The sequence below is a fragment of the Squalius cephalus genome (assembly GCF_949319135.1).
Source record: "Squalius cephalus genome assembly, chromosome: 16".
NCBI lineage: Eukaryota > Metazoa > Chordata > Actinopteri > Cypriniformes > Leuciscidae > Squalius > Squalius cephalus.
In genome coordinates, this window is record NC_137137.1 from 28235191 (window position 1) to 28256565 (window position 21375).

General features: G+C 38.9%; 1 protein-coding gene across 3 annotated transcripts in view; it reads right to left on the minus strand.

The window, feature by feature from the left end:
* Positions 1-8272: 8272 nt before the first annotated feature.
* gpr153 (G protein-coupled receptor 153) overlaps positions 8273-21375 on the minus strand; it is a 121795-nt gene continuing 108692 nt past the window's right edge. Inside the window, exons 5-7 of one of the 3 annotated variants that reach the window (XM_079896179.1) lie at positions 12922-12951; positions 10562-10581; positions 8273-10253 (exon numbers count right to left, since the gene is read on the minus strand). In XM_079896179.1, the coding sequence (XP_079752305.1) occupies positions 9450-10253; positions 10562-10581; positions 12922-12951 (854 nt within the window). In that variant the 3' untranslated portion in view covers positions 8273-9449. Of the gene's footprint in view, positions 10254-10561; positions 10582-12289; positions 12475-12921; positions 12952-21375 lie in introns of all 3 variants that reach the window. The other 2 variants (XM_079896180.1, XM_079896178.1) reach the window with 2 other exon arrangements.

Sequence of the window (21375 nt, forward strand, 5' to 3'; positions counted from 1 at the left end):
TCCAGGCCATATTCAGATCTGATGAAGGACCTGCGCCTGGACCCGATGACAACGCAGTGCTGAAGTGCCAACTAGTCTCTCCCTATGGAGGATCCCTTTACCACTCTACAGATAAAGCGTTGTCGGGAAACTCAATTCGCGTATCTACCCCGAATTGATAAAATAAAATAAAATTCTGTATCAAAAATTATAAGGAAACACCAGTACTTTGTTTAGGCTTGGTTTGTAGGGAATTCCAAACCTGTGCACATATATTCAAACGCACTTAACTATAGAACCAATTCTTAATGTGATCGCCATCAGCGTTTCTCACAGGTTCACGTTTAAAGTCTGTGTAGAGAGAATGGTGTCGTCTTAGCGGCCCCTAATTTAATAACAAATGATCGTTGCGACGGAAGCGAATCAATCAAAACTAACTTTAGCTGGAAAATAACTTTATTAAAGAACCGCTATAAAGCCAAAACAATCTCTGTTACCTTAAATTATACGTTTATCTCTGTAAAGCTGCTTTGAAACAATCTACATTGTTAAAAGTGCTATATAAATGAAGATGACTTGACTTGACTTGACTTGAGTACAGTAAAGGTGGCCTTAGTTTTCTCGACTTTACCACTTTAAATTACACATTCAAGATTAATTGGATTAAGCGATATTTAAAGTGCCCAACCAATCTATGGAATTTTATTCCCCATTTTGTCTTTTCTTCAATTGGTGGGCTCCAGTTCTTGTTGGTATGCTCCTATAATATTGAAAAAAATCCTCTTAAACTCTCTTCGTTTCATAAACAAATGCTACTGGCTTGGTCCCTAATTTACAAGCACAACTTCACTCCTCATAGGTTTTATATTTGGAACAACAGATATATTTTGTACAAAAACAAATCCATTTTCTTTCAACAGTGGTATGACAATAATATTTTGCTTGTAAATCAATTGTTTAACCAACGTGGTCAACTTTATAACTACTCTGAATTTATTCATCACTTTGGTATTCCTAGTTCACCAAAGGACTTCTCTATTGTCTTTGATGCGATACCTTCAGCTGTCATCTCACTTTTTAAAGGTGTTAATGGTCTTGTTGATCCCCCTACACTGGTGGATGTGAAGGACACAGCTGTTGGAGATATCTGTTTTACGCTGCAAACTAAAAATAAGTCAAGTCAAGTCAAGTCATCTTCATTTATATAGCGCTTTTAACAATGTAGATTGTTTCAAAGCAGCTTTACAGAGATAAGCGTATAATTTAAGGTAACAGAGATTGTTTCGGCTTTACAGCAGAGTTAAGTTATTTCCATCTAAAGTTAGTTTTGATTTATTTGCTTCCGTCGCAATGATCATTTGTTATTAAATTAGGGGCCGCTAAGACGACACCATTCCCTCTACACAGACTTTAAACGCGAACCTGTGAGAAACACTGATGGCGTTCACATGCGCATTTAGAATGGGTTCTATAGTTATGTGCGTTTGAATATATGCAGGTTTGGAATTCCCTACAAGCCAAGCCTAAACAAAGTACTTGTCTTTCCCTATAAATTTTGATAAAGAATTTTATTTTATTTTGTTGCTTTGGGGTAGGAACGCGAAACGGATTTTCCCGACAACGCCTTATCTGTAGAGTGGTAGTGGGATCCTCCATAGGGAGAGACTAGTTGGCACTTCAGCACTGCGTTGTCATCGGTCCAGGCGAAGGTCCTTCGTCAGATCTGGATACGGCCTGGATCCGGCAGGCTGCAGGAAAACCTCGGGATAAACACAGACACTAAAATTAGCGTAGATGCCATTCTTCTCATGATGTAACGAGTACATCAGGATTTTTGGGAAGTGTTCCCGGTTCTGGCTGACCTAATCTATGCAGCCTAACATTAAATTATAGAAGTCTATAATGTATTATGTGAAAGCTAGGTCAAAGAGATGTGTCTTTAATCTGGCTTTGAACTGACAGAGTGTGTCTGCTTCCCGGACAATGGTAGGAAGACTGTTCCAGAGTTTTGGTGCTAAATAGGAAAAGGATCTACCGCCAGCAGTCGATTTTGATATTCTAGGTATTATCAACTGGCCGGAATTTTGAGATCGCAATAGACGTGACGGACTATAATGCGTTAAGAGCTCGCTCAAGTACTGCGGAGCTAAACCATTTAGTGCTTTGTAAGTGATCAGCAATATTTTAAAATTGATGCGATGTTTAATAGGGAGCCAATGCAGTTTTGACAGAACCGGGCTAATATGGTCATACTTCCTGGTTCTGGTAAGAACTCGAGCTGCTGCGTTTTGAACCAGCTGTAGTTTGTTTATTAAGCGTGCAGGGCAACCACCCAGTAGAGCATTACAATAATCTAGCCTTGAGGTCATGAACGCATGAACTAATTGTTCCGCATTTGTCAATGAGAGCATATGGCGTAATTTAGATATATTTTTAAGATGGAAAAATGCAGTTTTACAGATACTAGACACGTGACTTTCAAATGAAAGATTGGTATCAAAGAGCACACCCAGGTTCCTAACCGACGACGAAGACTTAACAGAGCAGCCATCGAGTGTTAGACAGTATTCTAGATTATTACGTGAGGAAGTTTTTTGTCCAATAATTAGAAACTCTGTTTTTTCAGAATTTAGAAGTAGGAAATTACAAGTCATCCAATTTTTTATATCCGCTATGCATTCCGTTAATTTTGTGAATTGATAAGTTTCGTTAGGTTTTGAAGAAATATAGAGCTGAGTATCATCGGCATAACAGTGAAAGCTAATGCCATGTTTCCTAATGATATCTCCTAAGGGTAGCATGTACAGAGTGAACAGCAACGGTCCTAGTACTGAGCCTTGTGGTACGCCATACTGAACTTGTGATCGATGAGACATCTCTTCATTTACTGCTACAAACTGATAACGGTCAGATAAGTATGATTTAAACCATGCTAGTGCAATTCCACTAATGCCAACATAATGTTCTAATCTATTTAAAAGAACGTTGTGGTCAATGGTGTCAAATGCAGCACTAAGATCGAGTAACACTAATAGAGAGATACAACCACGATCGGATGATAAGAGCAAATCATTTGTGACTCTAACGAGAGCTGTCTCGGTACTATGGTACGGTCTAAATCCTGACTGGAAATCCTCGCAGATATCATTTCTTTCAAGAAAGGAACACAGTTGTGAGGATACTGCCTTTTCTAATATCTTTGACAGAAAAGGTAGATTCGAGATCGGCCTGTAATTGACTAATTCTGTAGGATCAAGTTGCGTTTTTTTAACAAGCGGTTTAATCATAGCCAGCTTAAAGTTTTTTGGTACGTATCCTAGAGACAAAGACGAATTAATGATATTAAGAAGAGGATCTATGACCTCTGGAAGTATTTCTTTCAGTAGCTTAGTCGGTATAGGGTCTAACATACATGTTGTAGATTTAGATGATTTAATGAGTTTAGTAAATTCTTCCTCTCCTATAGCAACGAATGAATCAAATTTTTCCTCAGAGAGACTACAATGCACTGCCTGATGCGATACTGTAGTAGACGGTTGCATAGTTATAATTTTGTCCCTGATATTATCAATCTTATAATTGAAGAAGTTCATAAAGTCATTACTGCTGTGTTGCTTGGAAACTTCTGGGCTTGAAGCCTTATTTTTCGTTAGTTTAGCCACCGTTTCAAATAAATACCTAGGATTATGTTTATTTTCTTCTAATAGGGTTGAAAAATAAGCAGATCTAGCAGCGTTTAAAGCCTCCCTGTAAGCAATAGAGCTCTCCTTCCATGAAATGCGAAATACCTCTAGTTTTGTTTTCTTCCAGTTGCGCTCCATTTTTCTAGCTGCTCTCTTAAGGGCCCGAGTGTGCTCATTGTACCACGGCGTTGGACTATTTTCTTTAATCTTCTTTAAGCGCAACGGAGCAACTGTGTCTAAAGTGCTGGAAAAGAGAGAGTTAAACGTTTCTGTTGTAATATCAAGTTCTTCTAAGCTATCTGAGATGCTGAGATGATGAAACTGATTAGGAAGATTATTAATAAAGCAATCTTTAGTAGCAGAAGTGATAGGTCTAACATATTTGTAACACGGAGTCGGCTTTGCAGCTTTGGCTAAATGAAGTTTACACGAGACTAGATAATGATCTGAGATGTCATCGCTCTGCTGCAGAATTTCAACGGCATCAACATCTATTCCGTGTGATAATATTAGATCTAGAGTATGATTACGACGATGAGTAGGTCCTGACACGTGTTGTCTAACTCCAATTGAATTTACAATGTCTTTAAATGCCAATCCCAATGCATCTTTTTCATTATCGATGTGTATATTAAAATCACCAACAATTAGTACTTTATCTGCAGTCAATATTAATTCTGATAGAAAGTCCGCAAATTCTTTGATAAAGTCAGTATGGTGCCCTGGTGGCCTGTATACAGTAGCCAACACAAATCTCAAACGTGATTTATCGTTTACACTATATATTTTTACATTAAGCACCAATGCTTCAAAAGAATTATATTTAAAACTTGATTTCTTAGTGGTTTTGAAACTATTACTATAAATTACAGCAACACCACCCCCTTTGCGTTTCAGACGAGGCTCATGTTTATAACAGTAATCGTGCGGGGTTGATTCATTTAAAGTAATGTAATAAGAATAAGGCAGTTCGTCAACTTTTTCAACAGGATATAAGGAGTACACCCGCTGCTGTATGTTATTGGTCCTCATATGTTGGAGAGATTTGCTGGGAAAAAGTTTGGCTTTTGCCACACAAGTTTTTTTTTAACCAACAAAGTCAAAGAGATCTCATTCAAAATACTTCACAGGTTTTACCCAACCAACCATTACCTGAAAAAAATGAAAAAAGACTTGAATATCAGCTGTACTTTTTGTGAAGAGCTAAGCAAAACTCTGATGCATTTATTTTGGTCTTGCCCACATACCAAAAAACTTTGGAGTAAAGGGTCTCAATATATTGTTGTCCATATTTACCGCCAATTTGCTTTGCGGTGGGAAAATGTATTGTTTGGTTTCACTCAACATGATAAAAATTTAGGGTCAGAGTATTATGTGGTAAATATGATTATTATTTTAACTAAATTTTATTTGCACAAGTCCAAATTCTTAAAAAAGAAACCAAGTTTTCTGGAGCTTGATGCTAACATTAAGCACTATGTTCTCTCAATATCTGAGTGTACAAACAAAAAAGCTGTTAAATCATATGACCTCTGTAAGCTTTACAAGATAAGTTATTTATTTATTTATTTTTTGTCTCTGTTTACGTTATACTTTGTTTTTGATAACCCCTTGTCCTCCCTGGCTTGTGACTTGTCTATAGACTTTTGATGTACAGAAGATGTTGTTTTCCTGCTGTATGTCCTATCTTTGAATAAAAGTTGAAAAAAAAAAACAATAACCATAACGCGTTGTTTATTATAAACGTGGGATTATGAATTATATTAAGAACGTCATACATAGAAAACATGCCGTAATGTACCTGAGTGTAAAAATAGCCGCATTCATAGTGAAGCCTGCAAGCGATTTGCAAAGATTAATATAAATATTAATATAAAGGTTAATAAAACGTTACACTCACTTGTTCTTCTGGAGGTGCAGCAGGAACACAAATAGTTGGTACCGATCCTTTTTTCAGGAGCAGCTTCTTAGCAAAACCAGCTTTATACTGACCCTCGTTTATAAAGCAGTCTGGTGTGTGAAATGATTCGCGCAAACATGAAAGCATTGACGTTGATCGTGGGGAAAATTCCCTTCGAAAACAAAACTCAGCCACTGCGTCTTCAGCGGTTTGGATTTAGGAACATCAAAATGACTGCTGTGTTCCTTATTACACCCAAGAACAGAACACCACAATCGCTTAGACGCCATTCAGCTCATAGACCGTGCTCTTCCAGCTATCAACAATGACCGCGCCGGTCCGCGCGTACTATGTACAGCTCGCTCACGAGCAAGGGCGGGTCTGTGTTGAAACGCTCCTTGTCAATCAACAATCGTGGGAACAGCTTGATTTGAGACGGGGGAAAACATATAAGAAGATTAAAAAAAAAACACTGGATGGATTTCTATCATTTTATGATGGTTGTGTACAGGCACTGCCAACACACATTTCAGTACAATCAACTTGTAAAAGTGCATGTACCATTATATGACCCCTTTAAAGACTAGATTTAGACTAGTCTGAAGACATTTTTTTTTTTTTTTTTTTTTTGCTAACATAGATATGATTATTAATTAATTTATTTATATGTGTGTGTAATATGTTTATTACTTAAAGGCACAATATGTAAGATTTTTGGATTAAATTGGATTATTACCACTCAAACAATGTTATATTTTAATTGTGTTGACTTGTGTACTTTCATTATCCCAAATGTCTCCAACAATATTTACATTCAGATAAATCAGCTATTTTGACCAGTGTAACGTCCCGTGTCATTGCGTAGCCTTTCAATTACATCATATCCGTGTTACCCTCGAGTACCAGTTTTACTTACGTAGAAACCATGGAAAAACCCAAGACATTTTAATATATAATCCCCCGATTTCACAAACAAGGCTTAATCATAGTCCCAGACTAAAATACACGTTTGAGCTGTTTTAACATAATTTTACTGATTTTAACATCATGAAAAATGTCAGTGTCATTGTTTTCTCAAGATGCATACCTGCAATGTTTTTTTCTATGGCACGTTTATAAAAGCTACTTAAATGTCCTAATTGAACTAAAGCCTAATCCTGGCTCAATCTAAACTCTGTGAAACCAAGCCTAAGTGTTTTATTAGACAGGTGAGCCACTGTTAGGATACCTTTATTAACTGAAAAACGAATCATTTGTTAAATAGCTCAACACGGTTAGTCTTATTGTGTTCTCCTTTTCTTTGATTTACTGCGAGTAACATGTTAGTACCCAAAAAGTAAATCAGACAACACTATTTTATCAAGTGGCTAAAATAGGATAATGAAAAAGAGATTTATTTGTAGTAACAGTAATACAGCATTTTCTCCATCATACAATGTTTTGAAATGAATTGCATTTAGCAAATCAAGTCATCCAGCTTTGATTAATTTTAATATCCATCTAGCTTATTGCAGTGTGCAACAAGTGTCTCATACCAGCCACCAAGCTAACGCAGACGACACAAGATGACACATCCCATGATTCCACTCTCACTCACTGTGTCATCAAGCTACACCTTTGTAATTGTTTTGAATAAGTGACCTCTAGAGGTGAAACTTACATACTGTGCCTTTAATGCTTTGGCAACATTGTGCTATTCTACACAGTCATGTCAGTAAAGCTAAATGAATTGAATTGAATTAGAGAGAGAGAGAGAGAGAGAGAGAGAGAGAGAGAGAGAGAGATTATTTCAACAACAAAACATCAGTAATCAAAAACACTTTGCCATAGGTGGAGATACAAATGTTTAAATCTGTTCAATTAAGAGAGTTGAACACTCAATGCATGTACACAACATGAGCCTTGTAGCCTTTGAAGTAGCTTTAAAGTTTCGTTATATTATATATTTTTTATATATAACATAAGCTGGTTTGAAACTGAAGTCTATTTGCATTCATATTCAAAACTATTTAAAATACCCACTGTGCTACTACAATAGTGATCATTCTCTCCATTAATTTAGGCTCAAATCTGTGGCTTGTTTAGGTTTCAGTGCTAGATATCATTCTAGATAACTGTGAAATATATCATATGTAAGTGGTTATAAAAAACAAGTCTTGATTTTAGTCAATGTATATTTTCCACTAGCAATCCTTTAGACACAATGATTTTAAAGTCATCCCAATGATGTCGTCAAAAGCCAATGAGAATTAATTTGTACAGCCATCCAGAGTATAGGAAGAGGAAGACTCTTATTAATGCCTTTAATGTATATTGGACTTTGAGGGGCAACCTGCAGTTTCCCACATGAAATTTAAGAATGTCCTAGTAGATCCCTAGCTGCCAAGGTATCAAGCACCATTTGATATTTCAACACCAATATATGGCTGTATGAAACGTACAAAAGTGCATGCTGGCAGCAAGCAATTGATTTTTAAAATATAATTAACAAAAACAAATCATTTAAAAAGCTGAAATATTGGGATAAGTGTAGAAAATGTGGTCATATACAACATAAAATAATACAACAAATATCCAATTCTGATTCAGTGGTTATGTCTACTATAAAAAAATCAAATAACACCAGCTTTCTTTCAAAAAGTCATTTTCTCCATGTGACAAGATTGTCACTTGTTTTGTAAAAGTGCATATCGATGCATGTTGGTGCAGGTTAAGGGTGTTTTTAAATAGTGTCACTTTTCATATCATACTTTGTTATGGGCTACCAGACAAATAAGACTATAATCATGAGAATAACAATGCATCGGAAATACATTTTCAATCATCACAAAGCACTTAACACAAACTTGTTAAAACATATCTGTGAAACATTTTTAGGCTATTGGCAAGCATGTCTGGATCTACAAAGAGAACCGTGTGCTTCAAAAATATGAATTCAAATGATATAACAAAATATATTTTTTCTTTACTTAAATATTAAAAACTAAAATATTAAAAACATGCCACATCACCAGAAACAACAAAAACACAGTTAAAGAGTCAGCTAAAAGCTCTGTGAGCTAAAGTGTTGTAAAGAAACACTATATAACTTCCAACCTTTTCCACAACCAAGTTGACCTTTGAGGTTTCATAAAATGCAGGAAATAAAATCTGAAATCAGAAATCTGCAAACTGTTTACTGAAACATTAATCCCCTCAAAAGTAATACAATGCTATATCGCTACAAAATTATCTGGATTATGGTCTACTGGGCACACATCTTTGAATGCACCTCTTCCCCTATGTTATAAAAGGACAAGGGCAGTTTGGCCAAAAAAAAAAATTTAGAAAAAAAAATTATGTTTTGTTTGGCTAATATTAGATGCCTAAACTTAGTATGCATCTATGCATCTTTAGACATGAATGCAATAATTTTTTAAAGTATTAGAATAAAGCATAAACTCCCAGGCCTACCCTATCTAGGCCTACACAAAGTGATGGAACATGCCCTTATTCCTTAGTCAAGAAAGGTAGTAATTTGACCAGAACACTAAATTATCGTTGAAACGTAAAAGCTGAAACCTGTCATATAAGATAGAGGGCCACAGTAAAAAGCTCACTTGTATGAACAGAAGCCCTTGTGATCATCTCACACTTCAAGTGTTGAGCTCAGGACTCTTATCTACTGTTCAGCTTCCCTTGGCTTGGAGGCGAACTGGCCCCACAGGGCCAAGCCCAAAACCCAGCCCTGTGTCAGTTAAAAAAAGAAAAACCAATGCTGTCCCTATGCCATTTTGAATCAACCACATCTCAAAAAGCCTACTTCCTAGATTACAAAAACATTCCACTTAGTAAAAGCTTTAATACTAACATATCAGGGACTATTTTTTATAATACTCATAAAACTGTTAGTTTGTGGATCCTATGGATTCAGAGTGAAAAGTGATATAGCCTGACGATGCAGATTGTGAACTTATAAAACTATTTGTGCTTTCTTTGCTTTCACCTTTAGACAGGCGTTTCTGGTCCACCCAAGCAGATGCATCTACCTGTCCTGTCCTAATACTTGAAGACGACTGATCCCCTGTCCGTCCACCCTGGGCCAACAGAACCAGCTCTGATGCACGCCTGGCATCACAACTATGCTCAAGGCATCCCTTAATGCTTGAGCCTTCGCCGGCTGCACCCCTGCCGTCGCTACCGTTCTTCGCCTTTCTTAGTGTATCCTGAGGGATCTCAGTTAGTGTGGCTCCTTTGCCATGGCCAGAGCAGCGTCTCAACGCTTGAGGCTCGTGCTCAAATTGCGTGAGCGGAAAATGTGGCAACAAGACGATGTGCTGCTCGAACGTCTGCGGGACAAGAGAGATCACAGAGGCTTGGTGAGGGCTCCTCATTGGACTAGCCAGTGGTGTCTCGTCGATGAAATTAATCACTTCATCGCGGCTAAAGCACTTGAAATCGTCCTCATAATGCTCGACTCGTGGAATCTGCTTGAGTGAATGCATGTCCTCTGATCGCCTCCTTTTGCGGTGAGGGTGGCTCTCCTCGTGGTAGGATACCGGGCTGCTCCGACGTCTCTCGTGGCGTGTCAAGCTGCACTGCGGGATGCCAATGATGTCCTCTGTGGAGCCCCAGCGATGCAGGTAAGACGGGATCTGACCGGTGGTCCACATGTCGGTTTCGTCGTGGGAGTATCTTCTTGTAGGGGGCACCTGGAGTAACACACAGACGAATGAAGCAGTACATTTCTAAAAGGACAATCCTACACATCTCTGCTTCCGGCTCAATCTAAAGACACAAAACATGTTCTCAATGCTTTTGCATATCTTATAAAGTAAAAATCAATGGAATTTTGTGAACTACGTATAATAGCAACACAGGCCTGCTTTCACTTTAAAGTACTAATAATTCATAGATTTGTACCTTTTAATAGGGATGTCCTTTAAAAATGTTTTGAGTACAAAATGAAGTAAATATTATTTTTAGTTTATAATCACTCATTCTTCAAATAGATACTCACATTCCACATTGTTCTGAGAACTACACAGGAAAGACATAAAATTAGTTTTTAGTATTCGAAAGAACTTTTAGAACATTATCCAAAGCATACAGCACAAGCCTAGCATGGAAGCAACTGTATTGGTTAATGAAGGAATGAGACTGCAGTTTACAAAAGAAGTCCTATGGATTATGAGGTCTTTACTATACTCTGGCCAGAAGAGGGAAGCAAAGCATCAAAGCAATGCCATTCAGTCTGTTCGTTTTTAAAAAAAATGTTTTAAATGATTTTGTAATAGCTCAGCGAGTAGATTTATTTAAAAATCAATGCTGATGATCTTAACTGTTTAAATATATTATCAATTAATGCACAACCTTAATTATGTATTATATCATGATACAGGATCAGCTATTATGAACACTTCAACATGTTTACATTTTGGCATTTTACATTTTTAAACCTTGATACTCAGCTGATTAAAATGATATGTCTATTTTGTAAAAGCTTGCCATTTTGCTTTAAATATACTGCCCACTAAAACATCATTTTGTCTCATATAAAGATAAAGATGGAATTACCTCACAATTCTTTGAGAGTGTTAAATATTGTTGTCTGAAAGCATTTATTGTTCTATAAGCCTAAATAGCTTGACAGCAAAAACAATAGCAGCTTGTACTTCCCAATTATTATGACATTCTGATAGTTGATGATGATGATGCAAAACACTGGTGAAATTGAAAAAGAACATTAATTCTGTAGTCTAATAGAACTAATAATGTTCTAGCATAGGCACATGATTTTGAGTTCTTTATCAATAAGCATCAGTGTTTTTTGCTGAACATCTCTGGAGCAATTCTAACACACACAATGTTTAATAAACTTTGAAGAGAACTTCAAAAGTTGATTCGTGCAATGTATATAGCAATAAAATCAGCAATGAAAAGCAGTCAAGCACTGCACATTGTCTAACAGAGCTTTGGGTAGTGTTTGGCGTATACATTTATGGCATATTCTCCACATTTAACCTCCAAAGTCCAATTTTTCATTCCAGTCAGGCATATTTTTAATAATTGGTTAATTATTTATACAGAGAGAACAATTTATAATATGTGAAACTGATAATCCAGGCCAATGAAAGTTACATGTGGAGGTTACATGTGAGGGTTTATGGGCAGTATGTGACATAATCATTTGAATGTAAAAAAGGTTAAAAGTTTGAAGTGAAGCATTGCACACCTCTAAAACATACTGGCAGTCTATAATATGAGTCTATAAGCCTTAATAGTACTATTTCCTTGTAGTGGTTCAATCATGATGGGTCTAGTCATAGTGGGTCATAATATTTACAGCGTGGGATTTTTACAACATGACACATGAAATTCAGACTAGTATTTGAAATTTGTTTTTTTTTTACTCATTTATATTTGCAATGACTTCAAGCTTTTAACTTTATAAACTGAAAAGGCATCAGTGGCAGTCATCACATGAGCCCTGCAACAGTAGGCCTAAACCAAGATACCACTGGGTGAAGAAAACAAAGTGTTTGTTAGATCATATTTTCCAAACAGTTCTCACACAAAACAAGTCTACAATTTCTTGACGTTTGAAAAGTCTAATAGGTAAGACAACGGGAATATAGTGACTATAAAGGTTTTGCAAATACTGAGGTGGAGGGCCATTGCAACATGCACATTTTTAATTAAAAATAAAGAAAAGATCAATTTGAAAACAAAATCAATGGAAATATACCTGCAAATAGTGCATTTTATCTTCCTGAAGCTCCCTCAATGGATAACCCTGGGAGCCCCCCCTTTCTAAGGTTGAGAATTCGTATTTGGCAATACGGTCTACCGTCATGATATCACCAGCGGAGCTATAGTCAAATGGTCTGTCAAATATTAAGTCCGGATGAATGCCTCCATCCTGGCTGTTTTCTGCAAACGCAGAAAGCATATATATCAGGATTAAAAATCATTGTGCTCAATATACACAGACAGACAGACAGACAGACAGACGAATGGGTAGGAAAAAAAATTCCCTTTTATAGATTTACGTGGTCCGCATTAGAATTGGAGGTCGTAAAAATGCTTTATTTTAAATCATTAGCATCCACTAAAGTGTCTTGTACTGAAAATCATGACTGACTGTTGCCATTTACCAATTAAAATTCCCTAAAATTTGTTTTGGTGCAAAAGATTCTACAAACAATTTTTCTTTTCATAACTTTAAAAGCAGTTGTAGAGCAATGTGAAATGCTGATCTTAAGGCAAAATGGGGGCACACAGCGGGATGACAAGATGAGATCAGCTATTAGCACAGGCAGCAGAGCATAGCATGCATTTGAGTGAGACACAAGTACAAGAAGCAACCCTTATACATACAACTGAGTTGTGTTACACAAGGCAAACCGTCTGAAAAGAAGCAGAGCACTTGTAAAATTAAGATCACAAAATCCATTTCTTGCACATATTCCAAACTTAGAAATGGTGCCAAATAGCAGGAAGGGTAATGAAATACAGAAAAGTCAGACACTTAACACCTACATTCAGCAATACATAATGACAGCTTCAGTTTACTAATAGTTTGTGATTAAGAATATTAATGATATAATTATCATGTGACCTCTAGCTATTTTTGATGGGAATCCAGATAAAATCTTCTTTTTACCGTTTTGCATTTGTTTTTACGTTTTAATATTTCCGGTATACATTTTTACAAGGTTAACATAGTTGCAAACAAAATACCATTTAGTATTTTCTTGGGTACAGAAAACTATGCAAATAGTAAATTAATATAGGATCTGAAAGGGTGTAAGAAGCTTCTTTCTGTCATTTTGTTTAATTAATTATTATTAAGTTTTTTTTTTATGATAGTGGTGGCTAATACAAAGCTACACATTTTATTTTACACTGTAAGAAATGCCAGGATTTAACAGGATTGAACTGAACATATTCATATTGAAATTCCCTTTCAAGGGAACTCGAGCTGCTTCGAAACGCTGAGGGAACACCCCGCGTGATAACGTCATGAAGCACGTATGGAATCAGTCCAATGGCGAGACGGAACGTAATAGGCGGGTGACGTCATCGATCAGGAAACTATAAAGCACCCATGAATCACAACAGTGCTAGCTTCTGTGCCTTCAGCAATGTATATAAAACTATAATATGGTGAACGAACAACATTATAGGAAATGTGTACATCCCTGCACTCGATATCTCACACCAACTATGTGTTGTTTGGTTGGGAGTGCAGCATGCCCAGTCAGCTCTAGAGGGAGCTGATTATAAGCATTGTGAGCGGCTACCATTAAGAACGCTGTGCTCCCGCCGATCGCTCTTCGAGGAGGACGGTTCGGTTCGCGCTCCCCGCGGCTTGGGTCCCGCTTCTGTCGAGGCAGAGTGGCAACTTCAGATGTGGAGTTCGCAAATGGATCTGACAGAGGGGTTTGAGATGGGCCCAGCCCTATCTCAGTCTTCACCTGTCAGATCCAGTGCCTCAGTTCAGGGTTTGGAAGCACGCTCTGTGGTTACTCACGCTCTGCGGTTACCTGGTTGTGCAACTATCCACGCTTGCCGTTTCTTCCCGACCTCCACAATGAGGTGTTGAAATCTTGGAAAAGACCGGTTTTGTACCGTGTATATAGTCCCCAGCTATCTACATATTCAAATATACATGGGTCCAAACAACACGGTTATGGGGCGATGCCCAGGGCTGAAGAGACGCTTGTGAGCCATCTCTCTCGAGTCTGCATTGTCCTTTAAAGCACCGGCATTACCCTTGGTGGGTAAAGCTTATTTGGCGGCAGGTCAGGCCGCGGTATGCCTGTACACAATGTCCATTCTGCAGGCATACCAGGCTGACCTACTAAAAGATATGAGTGAGAGTGAGGAGGTCAGCACTGATGTAATTCGTGAATTACGTCAGGCTGCAGATTTGTCTCTCCGTGCCACCAAGGAGATGGCCAAGTCAGTGGGCCATTCGATGGCAGCCCTGGTGGCCATGGAGAGACACCTATGGCTGAACCTCTCAGGAATGAAGGAGAGAGAAAAAACGTTCATTCTGGACGCCCCGCTTTCCCCTGCGGGCCTCTTCGGTGACTCAGCAAACACTGTTATCAAGAGGTTCCAAGAAGAAAAAAATTCCAGAAATTCCTGCCACTCCGCACTCATGTCTCAGGGGCTGCTGGGCGGGAGCAGCCCCGGCAGTCGAGTAACTCCTCACACCGGGCGCAGCAAAAGCAGAGTGTTGCGGCGCGGCGCTCTCAGGCGAAGTCTTCTAAGGGCAAGACGGATCTGAGGACCATTATTATTTCGAAGAGGGCTTTGTCTAAAAAGAAGTCCTGACGCCATCGGCCATCTACCCTCAGTCAGGTTTCTGAGGGTAGTCCCCACCGAGAGGAAACTGAGTTCACCGCATTACACGGTGCCCGTTCTCTCTCTGCGCCCTCAGGGGACCGTTCTGCCAACCCTGTCTTTATGCCGGGGTGTAGACGGTCCCAGCTAGCGTTTTCCCGAGGGGTGCTCGCTCCCTCTGAGGAGGGGCCTAGAGCAGTCAGACCAGTTGTTCCCTGCCGGTGCGCCGTTACAGGGCACTGTGTCCTGCTCAAAATACTCCAGAGGCCAGTCTCAAGAGACTGGTACCCTTGTAGATTTTCTGGCAGAGTGGAAAAGTCTTCCAAATATATCTCAGTGGGTCCTGCAGACGATCGAAAATGGTTACGCTATTCAGTTTAGGTCTCGTCCACCAGGATTCAGAGGGGTCCTGCCCACTCTACTGTTGGTAGCCCCATTTTGGCCGGCCCGAGTATGGTTTGTGGACCTAGTGTATCTCCTCGACGGCTCTCCTCTGGAGATTCCAATCAGGAGTGACCTACTCTCTCAGGCGAGTGGGACGATCCTTCACCCCCGCCCAGAACTGTGGAAACTGTGGGCTTGGCCTCTGAGGGGGCCCAGCTCATAAATTCAGGTCTCTCAACCGAGGTTGTTGAGACCATCCTCCACTCTAGAGCTCCGTCCACGAGGAAGTTATATGCCTTGAAGTGGAGATTATTCACTTCATGGTGTGGAGAATACCAGTTGGACCCAGTTAACTGCCCAGTGGATGCAGTGCTGGAGTTCCTGCAGGAGCGCTTCTCCGCAGGGTTATCCCCCTCCACACTGAAGGTGTATGTGGCGGCACTAGCTGGGAAGCTTACGGGTAGCAAATTTTAATTTGAAATGTAATATGCAAAATCACAATGCAATATGTAAAATGGCAATGCATTTCTGCATTTAAATTTTAATTTTCCAATACATTTGTGCAACGTTTGGTGCAAAATGAAAATGAAAATTCATTTATAAAATTTACATTTGCCATTTCATACACTAGTTTTAATATGTAAATTGAATACATATTTTAACGCTTTATAAGTTGCAAAATTAAAATGAAAATTTATTACAGAAATTATTAGATATGTTTAACATGTTCAAGCAAAAACTGTAGCAAAATTGTAATTTAAATGTTATTTTTTCTTAATTGCATTTACACTTACAGTTAAGACACTTGCGATTGCATTTCCATAAGTGTCCCACAATGAATGTAGCAAAATTCAATGCGCAATTTGAAAATGTATTCTGAGCCAATCACGTGCCCACCCCGCCCTGTCAATCACTGCATGAAGTTGACCCCGCCCCCAATCCAATGAAAACGTCGGCAAAATAGGCTCAATCGTTTTTGTTTGTGTGTGCTGCTTCTGTTTTTTAGATAGTAAAAGAATATTTATAGGTCATTCTGTCACCCAGCCCGCCACATGCTCCAAATAAAATAGTCTCGTTCGGTTTGTGCCGGATTTGTTTGTGCTGCTTCAGTTTTTGAAATATTAGACCGAATTACAGACGATGACGTCACCAGCCCCCCAACCTGCTCCACATTCACCAAAAATAGTCTCATATGTTTGTGCTAATTTGCGCCAATAACCGTTTATTTTGTGCTGCTTCGGTTTCTTAAATATTAAAATAATTTTTATTGGTCATTCTGAGGTCACTCAGCCCCCCTACCTGCTCCACATTCACCCAAAATAGTCTTGTTTGTTTGTGCGATCATTTGTGCCGGTTAAAGTTTCGTGTGCTGCTTCGTTGTTTAAAATATTAGACACTGAATTATAGACGATGACGTCACCAGCCCTCGTCCTGCTCCACATTCACCCAATAAAGGCTAGGTCGATGAATTTGACCCGTCAGATTCCGCGACCATGTAGGCCTACATATGTATTAATACCTTATCAATATGCTTTATAAAATGGAAAGGGACTCGCATGTCTGCCTCATATTTTATGATTATACAGCTTCATAAACAGAGATGGTCACACATTCGTCACTGTATTGAACATTACAGTCAGTTATAAATAAATAAAGAGCGGTCACATTTTTCGGTAGCTATTAATACCGAATACTTTGAATTAATTAATTAATTAATACGGAGCTTTGTCATATTATGTGATCTCAGAGTAATAGGCCTATGCATTTGTAAGAAAAAACTATAGGATCTCCAACATTATTGGGTATTACAGTTAATAGTAGGCTAATAAGAAAAAAGATAAGCATGTATCAGACAATGATAATATTTTATACGAAACGAAACCATCAACACAGTCCAGCATCAGACTACAGCAGCGCAGCATAATGTTGACATGGGTGTCGACGCTTGATAAGGCAGAACATTCTCCTAGACACACACGGTCCAACATCGTACTGGTTCTATCACCTGTCCTGCAGGCACGTAATAATCTTCGGAAATACTACCATTTCTCTGTTCACGCTCCACTTCATCTGCTAGTGAATTTAACGCTCGTATCAGCTCTGCCGCCGCCCTGTTTCGTTCCAACAACTCAAAATACGCACCATAGCCTATGTTTACCTGTTGCCGAGCCCCGCCTTCACGCAGTGATTGACAGGGCGGGACGGCAACGTGATAGGCTCAGGATGTATTTTCAAATTGCACATTGAATTTTGCTACATTCATTGTGGGACACTTAATGGAAATGCAATCGCAAGTGTCTTATATGTGAGTGTAAATGCAATTAAGAAAAAAATTATATTTAAATTACAATTTTACTACAGTTTTTGCTTGAACATGTTAAACATATCTAATCATTTCTGTAATACATTTTAATTTTAATTTGGCAACTTATAAAGCGTTAAAATATGTATTCAATTTACATATTAAAACTAGTGTATGAAATGGCAAATGTAAATTATATAATTGAATTTTCATTTTCATTTTGCACCAAACGTATGGGATTTTGCACAAATGTATGGGAAAATTAAAATTAAAATACAGAAATGCATTGCCATTTTACATATTGCATTGTGATTTTGCATATTACATTTCAAATTGAATATTGCTACCCATAAGCTTCCATAGCCTACCACATCCCTTTGAGTACAGTTTCACTGGGGAGACACCCATTGATAACACGTTTTCTTCATGGTACTTTGAGGCTAAGGCCAGCAGTCCGCACGAGGGGGCCGACATGGGACTTGACCGCTGTATTAGAAGGCCTCGCCCTAGCTCTTGGTTTCTCCCTCGAGCCTGGAATTCTTGCCTGGCATGGTAAATGCCTGGCATGCCTTCCTCCATCCTAGGCCAGGCTATATTCCTAAGGTGCTCTGCCCGGTGAGGGCCCTAGATGCTTATGACCATAGAGCTGCCCTGTGGAGGAAATCTGAACAGCTGTTTGTTTGTTTTGGGTAACTTTGGGTAACTCAGATGGTTCTGATGATTTGAGGAATGAGGTTCACCTGTGATGTTTTTGTTAAAAAAACAATCTTTTCGGTGTTTCACAGTACACACTGATGATGGCTTAGGCCGAAACTCGTCTGTGTGGACATGGCTACAATAAATGTATGAAATTATACCTTGAGAGTGCAGTTTTTCATCTTTATTTTTGTTTTGGGTCACCCAGGAAGGGGTGTCCTGCATCTAAGCAGAGGATGAGCAAGTGGGTGGTTGAGGCTATCTCACTTGCTTATGAGTCGGCTGGTCAGCCTTCACCTTTGGCTGTACGAGCTCACTCGACTAGGAGTATGGCTGCTTCTAAAGCTTTATTGTCAGGAGTTTCCCTACATGATGTTTGTGATGCCGCAGGCTGGTCCTCACTGCACACATTCGTTAGGTTCTATGATCTTGACTTCAGCTCCACTCCAGGGGCGCAGGTGCTTTCGTCCGAATGTGCGCTTTGACTTCACACAGACGGACATTTGCTCTTATGGCGACGTGGGTATTAGCGTTCCCGCAGCATTTCGACGCAGCTGGAGTTCCCTTGAAAGGGAATGTCTTGGTTATGTATGTAACACTAGTTCCCTGAAGAGGGAACGAGACGCTGCGTCGCCCTGCCATACTCCTGGCATGCCCGTGATTGACTTGCTTCAGCCTATCAGAAGCTAGCGCTGTTGTGATTCAGGGGTGCTTTATAGTTTCCTGGTCGATGATGTCACCTGCCTATGACGTTCCGTCTCGCCATTGGACTGATTCCATACGTGCTTCATGACGCGTTCCCACAGAGTTTCGACGCATCGTCTCATTCCTTCTTCAGGGAACTAGGGTTACATACGTAACCGAGACGTTCTCATCTAGCCAAGACAGAAGAGTGACAAGTAAAAAAACATTTGTTAAAACCCAGACAAGCTAGAATGTAAATAAGCTTATTGGCTGATTTTAAGTCAGGCAAAATATTCTTAGCATGAATACAAAGATTTTATTTTAGATCTCATATTAAATTCATAACTGTTTGTAGGCGGGTCTTTTACAACTGTCAAACAACTGCTGGAGATACATCTTTGAAAGGTGTGACATCATCACTCAACATATAAAACACAACAATGAAAAAAGATAATAAAGATAAAAAATAAGCTCTGAACATTACAAACCAAACCAAAAGAAACTGCTAAAAGTCAACCAAAAATAAGCAGCACAGATAAAAACAAGTATAAAAAGTTGCATCCCAAATGCACGTATACACTATGTTCTTAAGCACCATGTACTCAACCGTGTAGTGAATGAATTTTATATGGTTATTTTGTTATTCAACATCGAAGTCTGATAACACCTCCCCCTCTGCTACGTAATTAAAGCTGCAACATTTAAGTGCATGAAGTGTTCAACATTCCACACTTAGTTTTTTTGGTTAATTAAGTGCATCATCTGGGTATTTAAAGTTTACTTTTTCTATATGGAATTTTCAATGTGAACACACTATTCACACTATGTATACAACATAATGTCATAGATTAGTGCATAAATACGTGAATTGGGACACACCTAGAAAAAACCTAGAAGTACAATTGTAAAAACTTGGCTAATAAAGTACTTTAGATTTTACAAGAAATTTCTGAGAGTGCAGTTAGATACAAGTCCTACTGTGAAATTACAATGAAAGTAATACAATTATTATTACCTGGAATATACTTTTATTTCACTCTTAAATATTTGACAGTGTAATAACAATGCCTGTAGTCCTAAGCTTGTCACTACACCTGTAGTGTTTTGGCCAGTGGTACTGCAGGGGCAGTAAGTATTGAAATCATGCAAAAAAAGGTTGTAGCGTTGGTGAAATAATTACGTTGTAATTTTGGGCAGTCTTGCTTGATCTTCTCTAAATTTCCCTTTATTTTTTATTTATTTTTGTACTCCATTGCAATTCCCATTTGAAGCGAAACACATCACTGAGTCTTGGATTGACGCAATGGGGAATGCCATCAGCGTGACCGGTGTCTGAAAGCCAATTTTTCATTGGCTGATGACAGTCCGTGACATCATTAGTGGAGGCCCGGAAGTATAAGAGACACACATCATCAGTTTTTTTGTCTTCAGGAGTTTGTGTGAATAGTATGTGATTATGCAGATTATAAAAAATACTAGCGAACGTTTAAGGAAGTGTGTGCCTCTGTGTCCCAGGATTTTAACACCTGAAGACAAACACAATCTGTGCATTCTGTGCTTGGGTGAGGAGCATGTGCGTTCAGTGCTCAAGGGCTCTGAATGCACCTATTGTGAGAAGTTCACAATGTGGAAGCTCCGCTCATGCTTGGCCTTATTCTCAAGGGATGTAAGACAAAGGTCTGCACCTGGTGGCTCAGGCCCCACTGTAGCCGCGGCACAATGGCGGCTCAAGTTGTGGAGATTGTAGGTTGAGCTCGCAGAGGAATTCAAGAAATGCAGGTAATCGTTCCTCAGTTGCAGGATTGAGCAATCTGTTGGATCAGGATGAGCTTTAGTGTCGTTAGCGTCATCTGATTCAGCAGATAGCATTTTGCTGGCACCATCCAGCCAGGAGGAGCCGGATGTGGTTGAAGAGGACGAAGATAGCATTTGTACCTAGTGTGCCACACACATCCTGAAAAGTGAAGCCAAAACATTTGGTGACTTGCTGCAGTATAGGTCATAAACCCTGCCCTTTCCCTGTAATCAAATGTGACCCCGCCTGTGAAACCCCGGCTAAAGTCGCAGAATCGAATTATGAGTTAACGAGCGTCAAAGTAGTCATAGCCATAAAAATGACAAAAATAGGCCATGTGTGTTTATTGCTGTAAATGATAGATTATACCAATGGTTTTGAGATGCAATACTTACATTTTCATTTATAACATGATAAATACTGAAATTAATGATTTTATTGACACTGCGTTATACTTTTGCGCAAAAAAAAAACAAAAAAACGGACGTGGGCTTCCTAAACATTGATTTCAATCGTCTCTGGGTTTATTTCGCGCAACAACACTGCTGATTCTTATAGCATTCGGTTCAGGAACTTCTTTTCAATGTCTTTTTTATTAGAAAGAGTAAAAACGGAATTT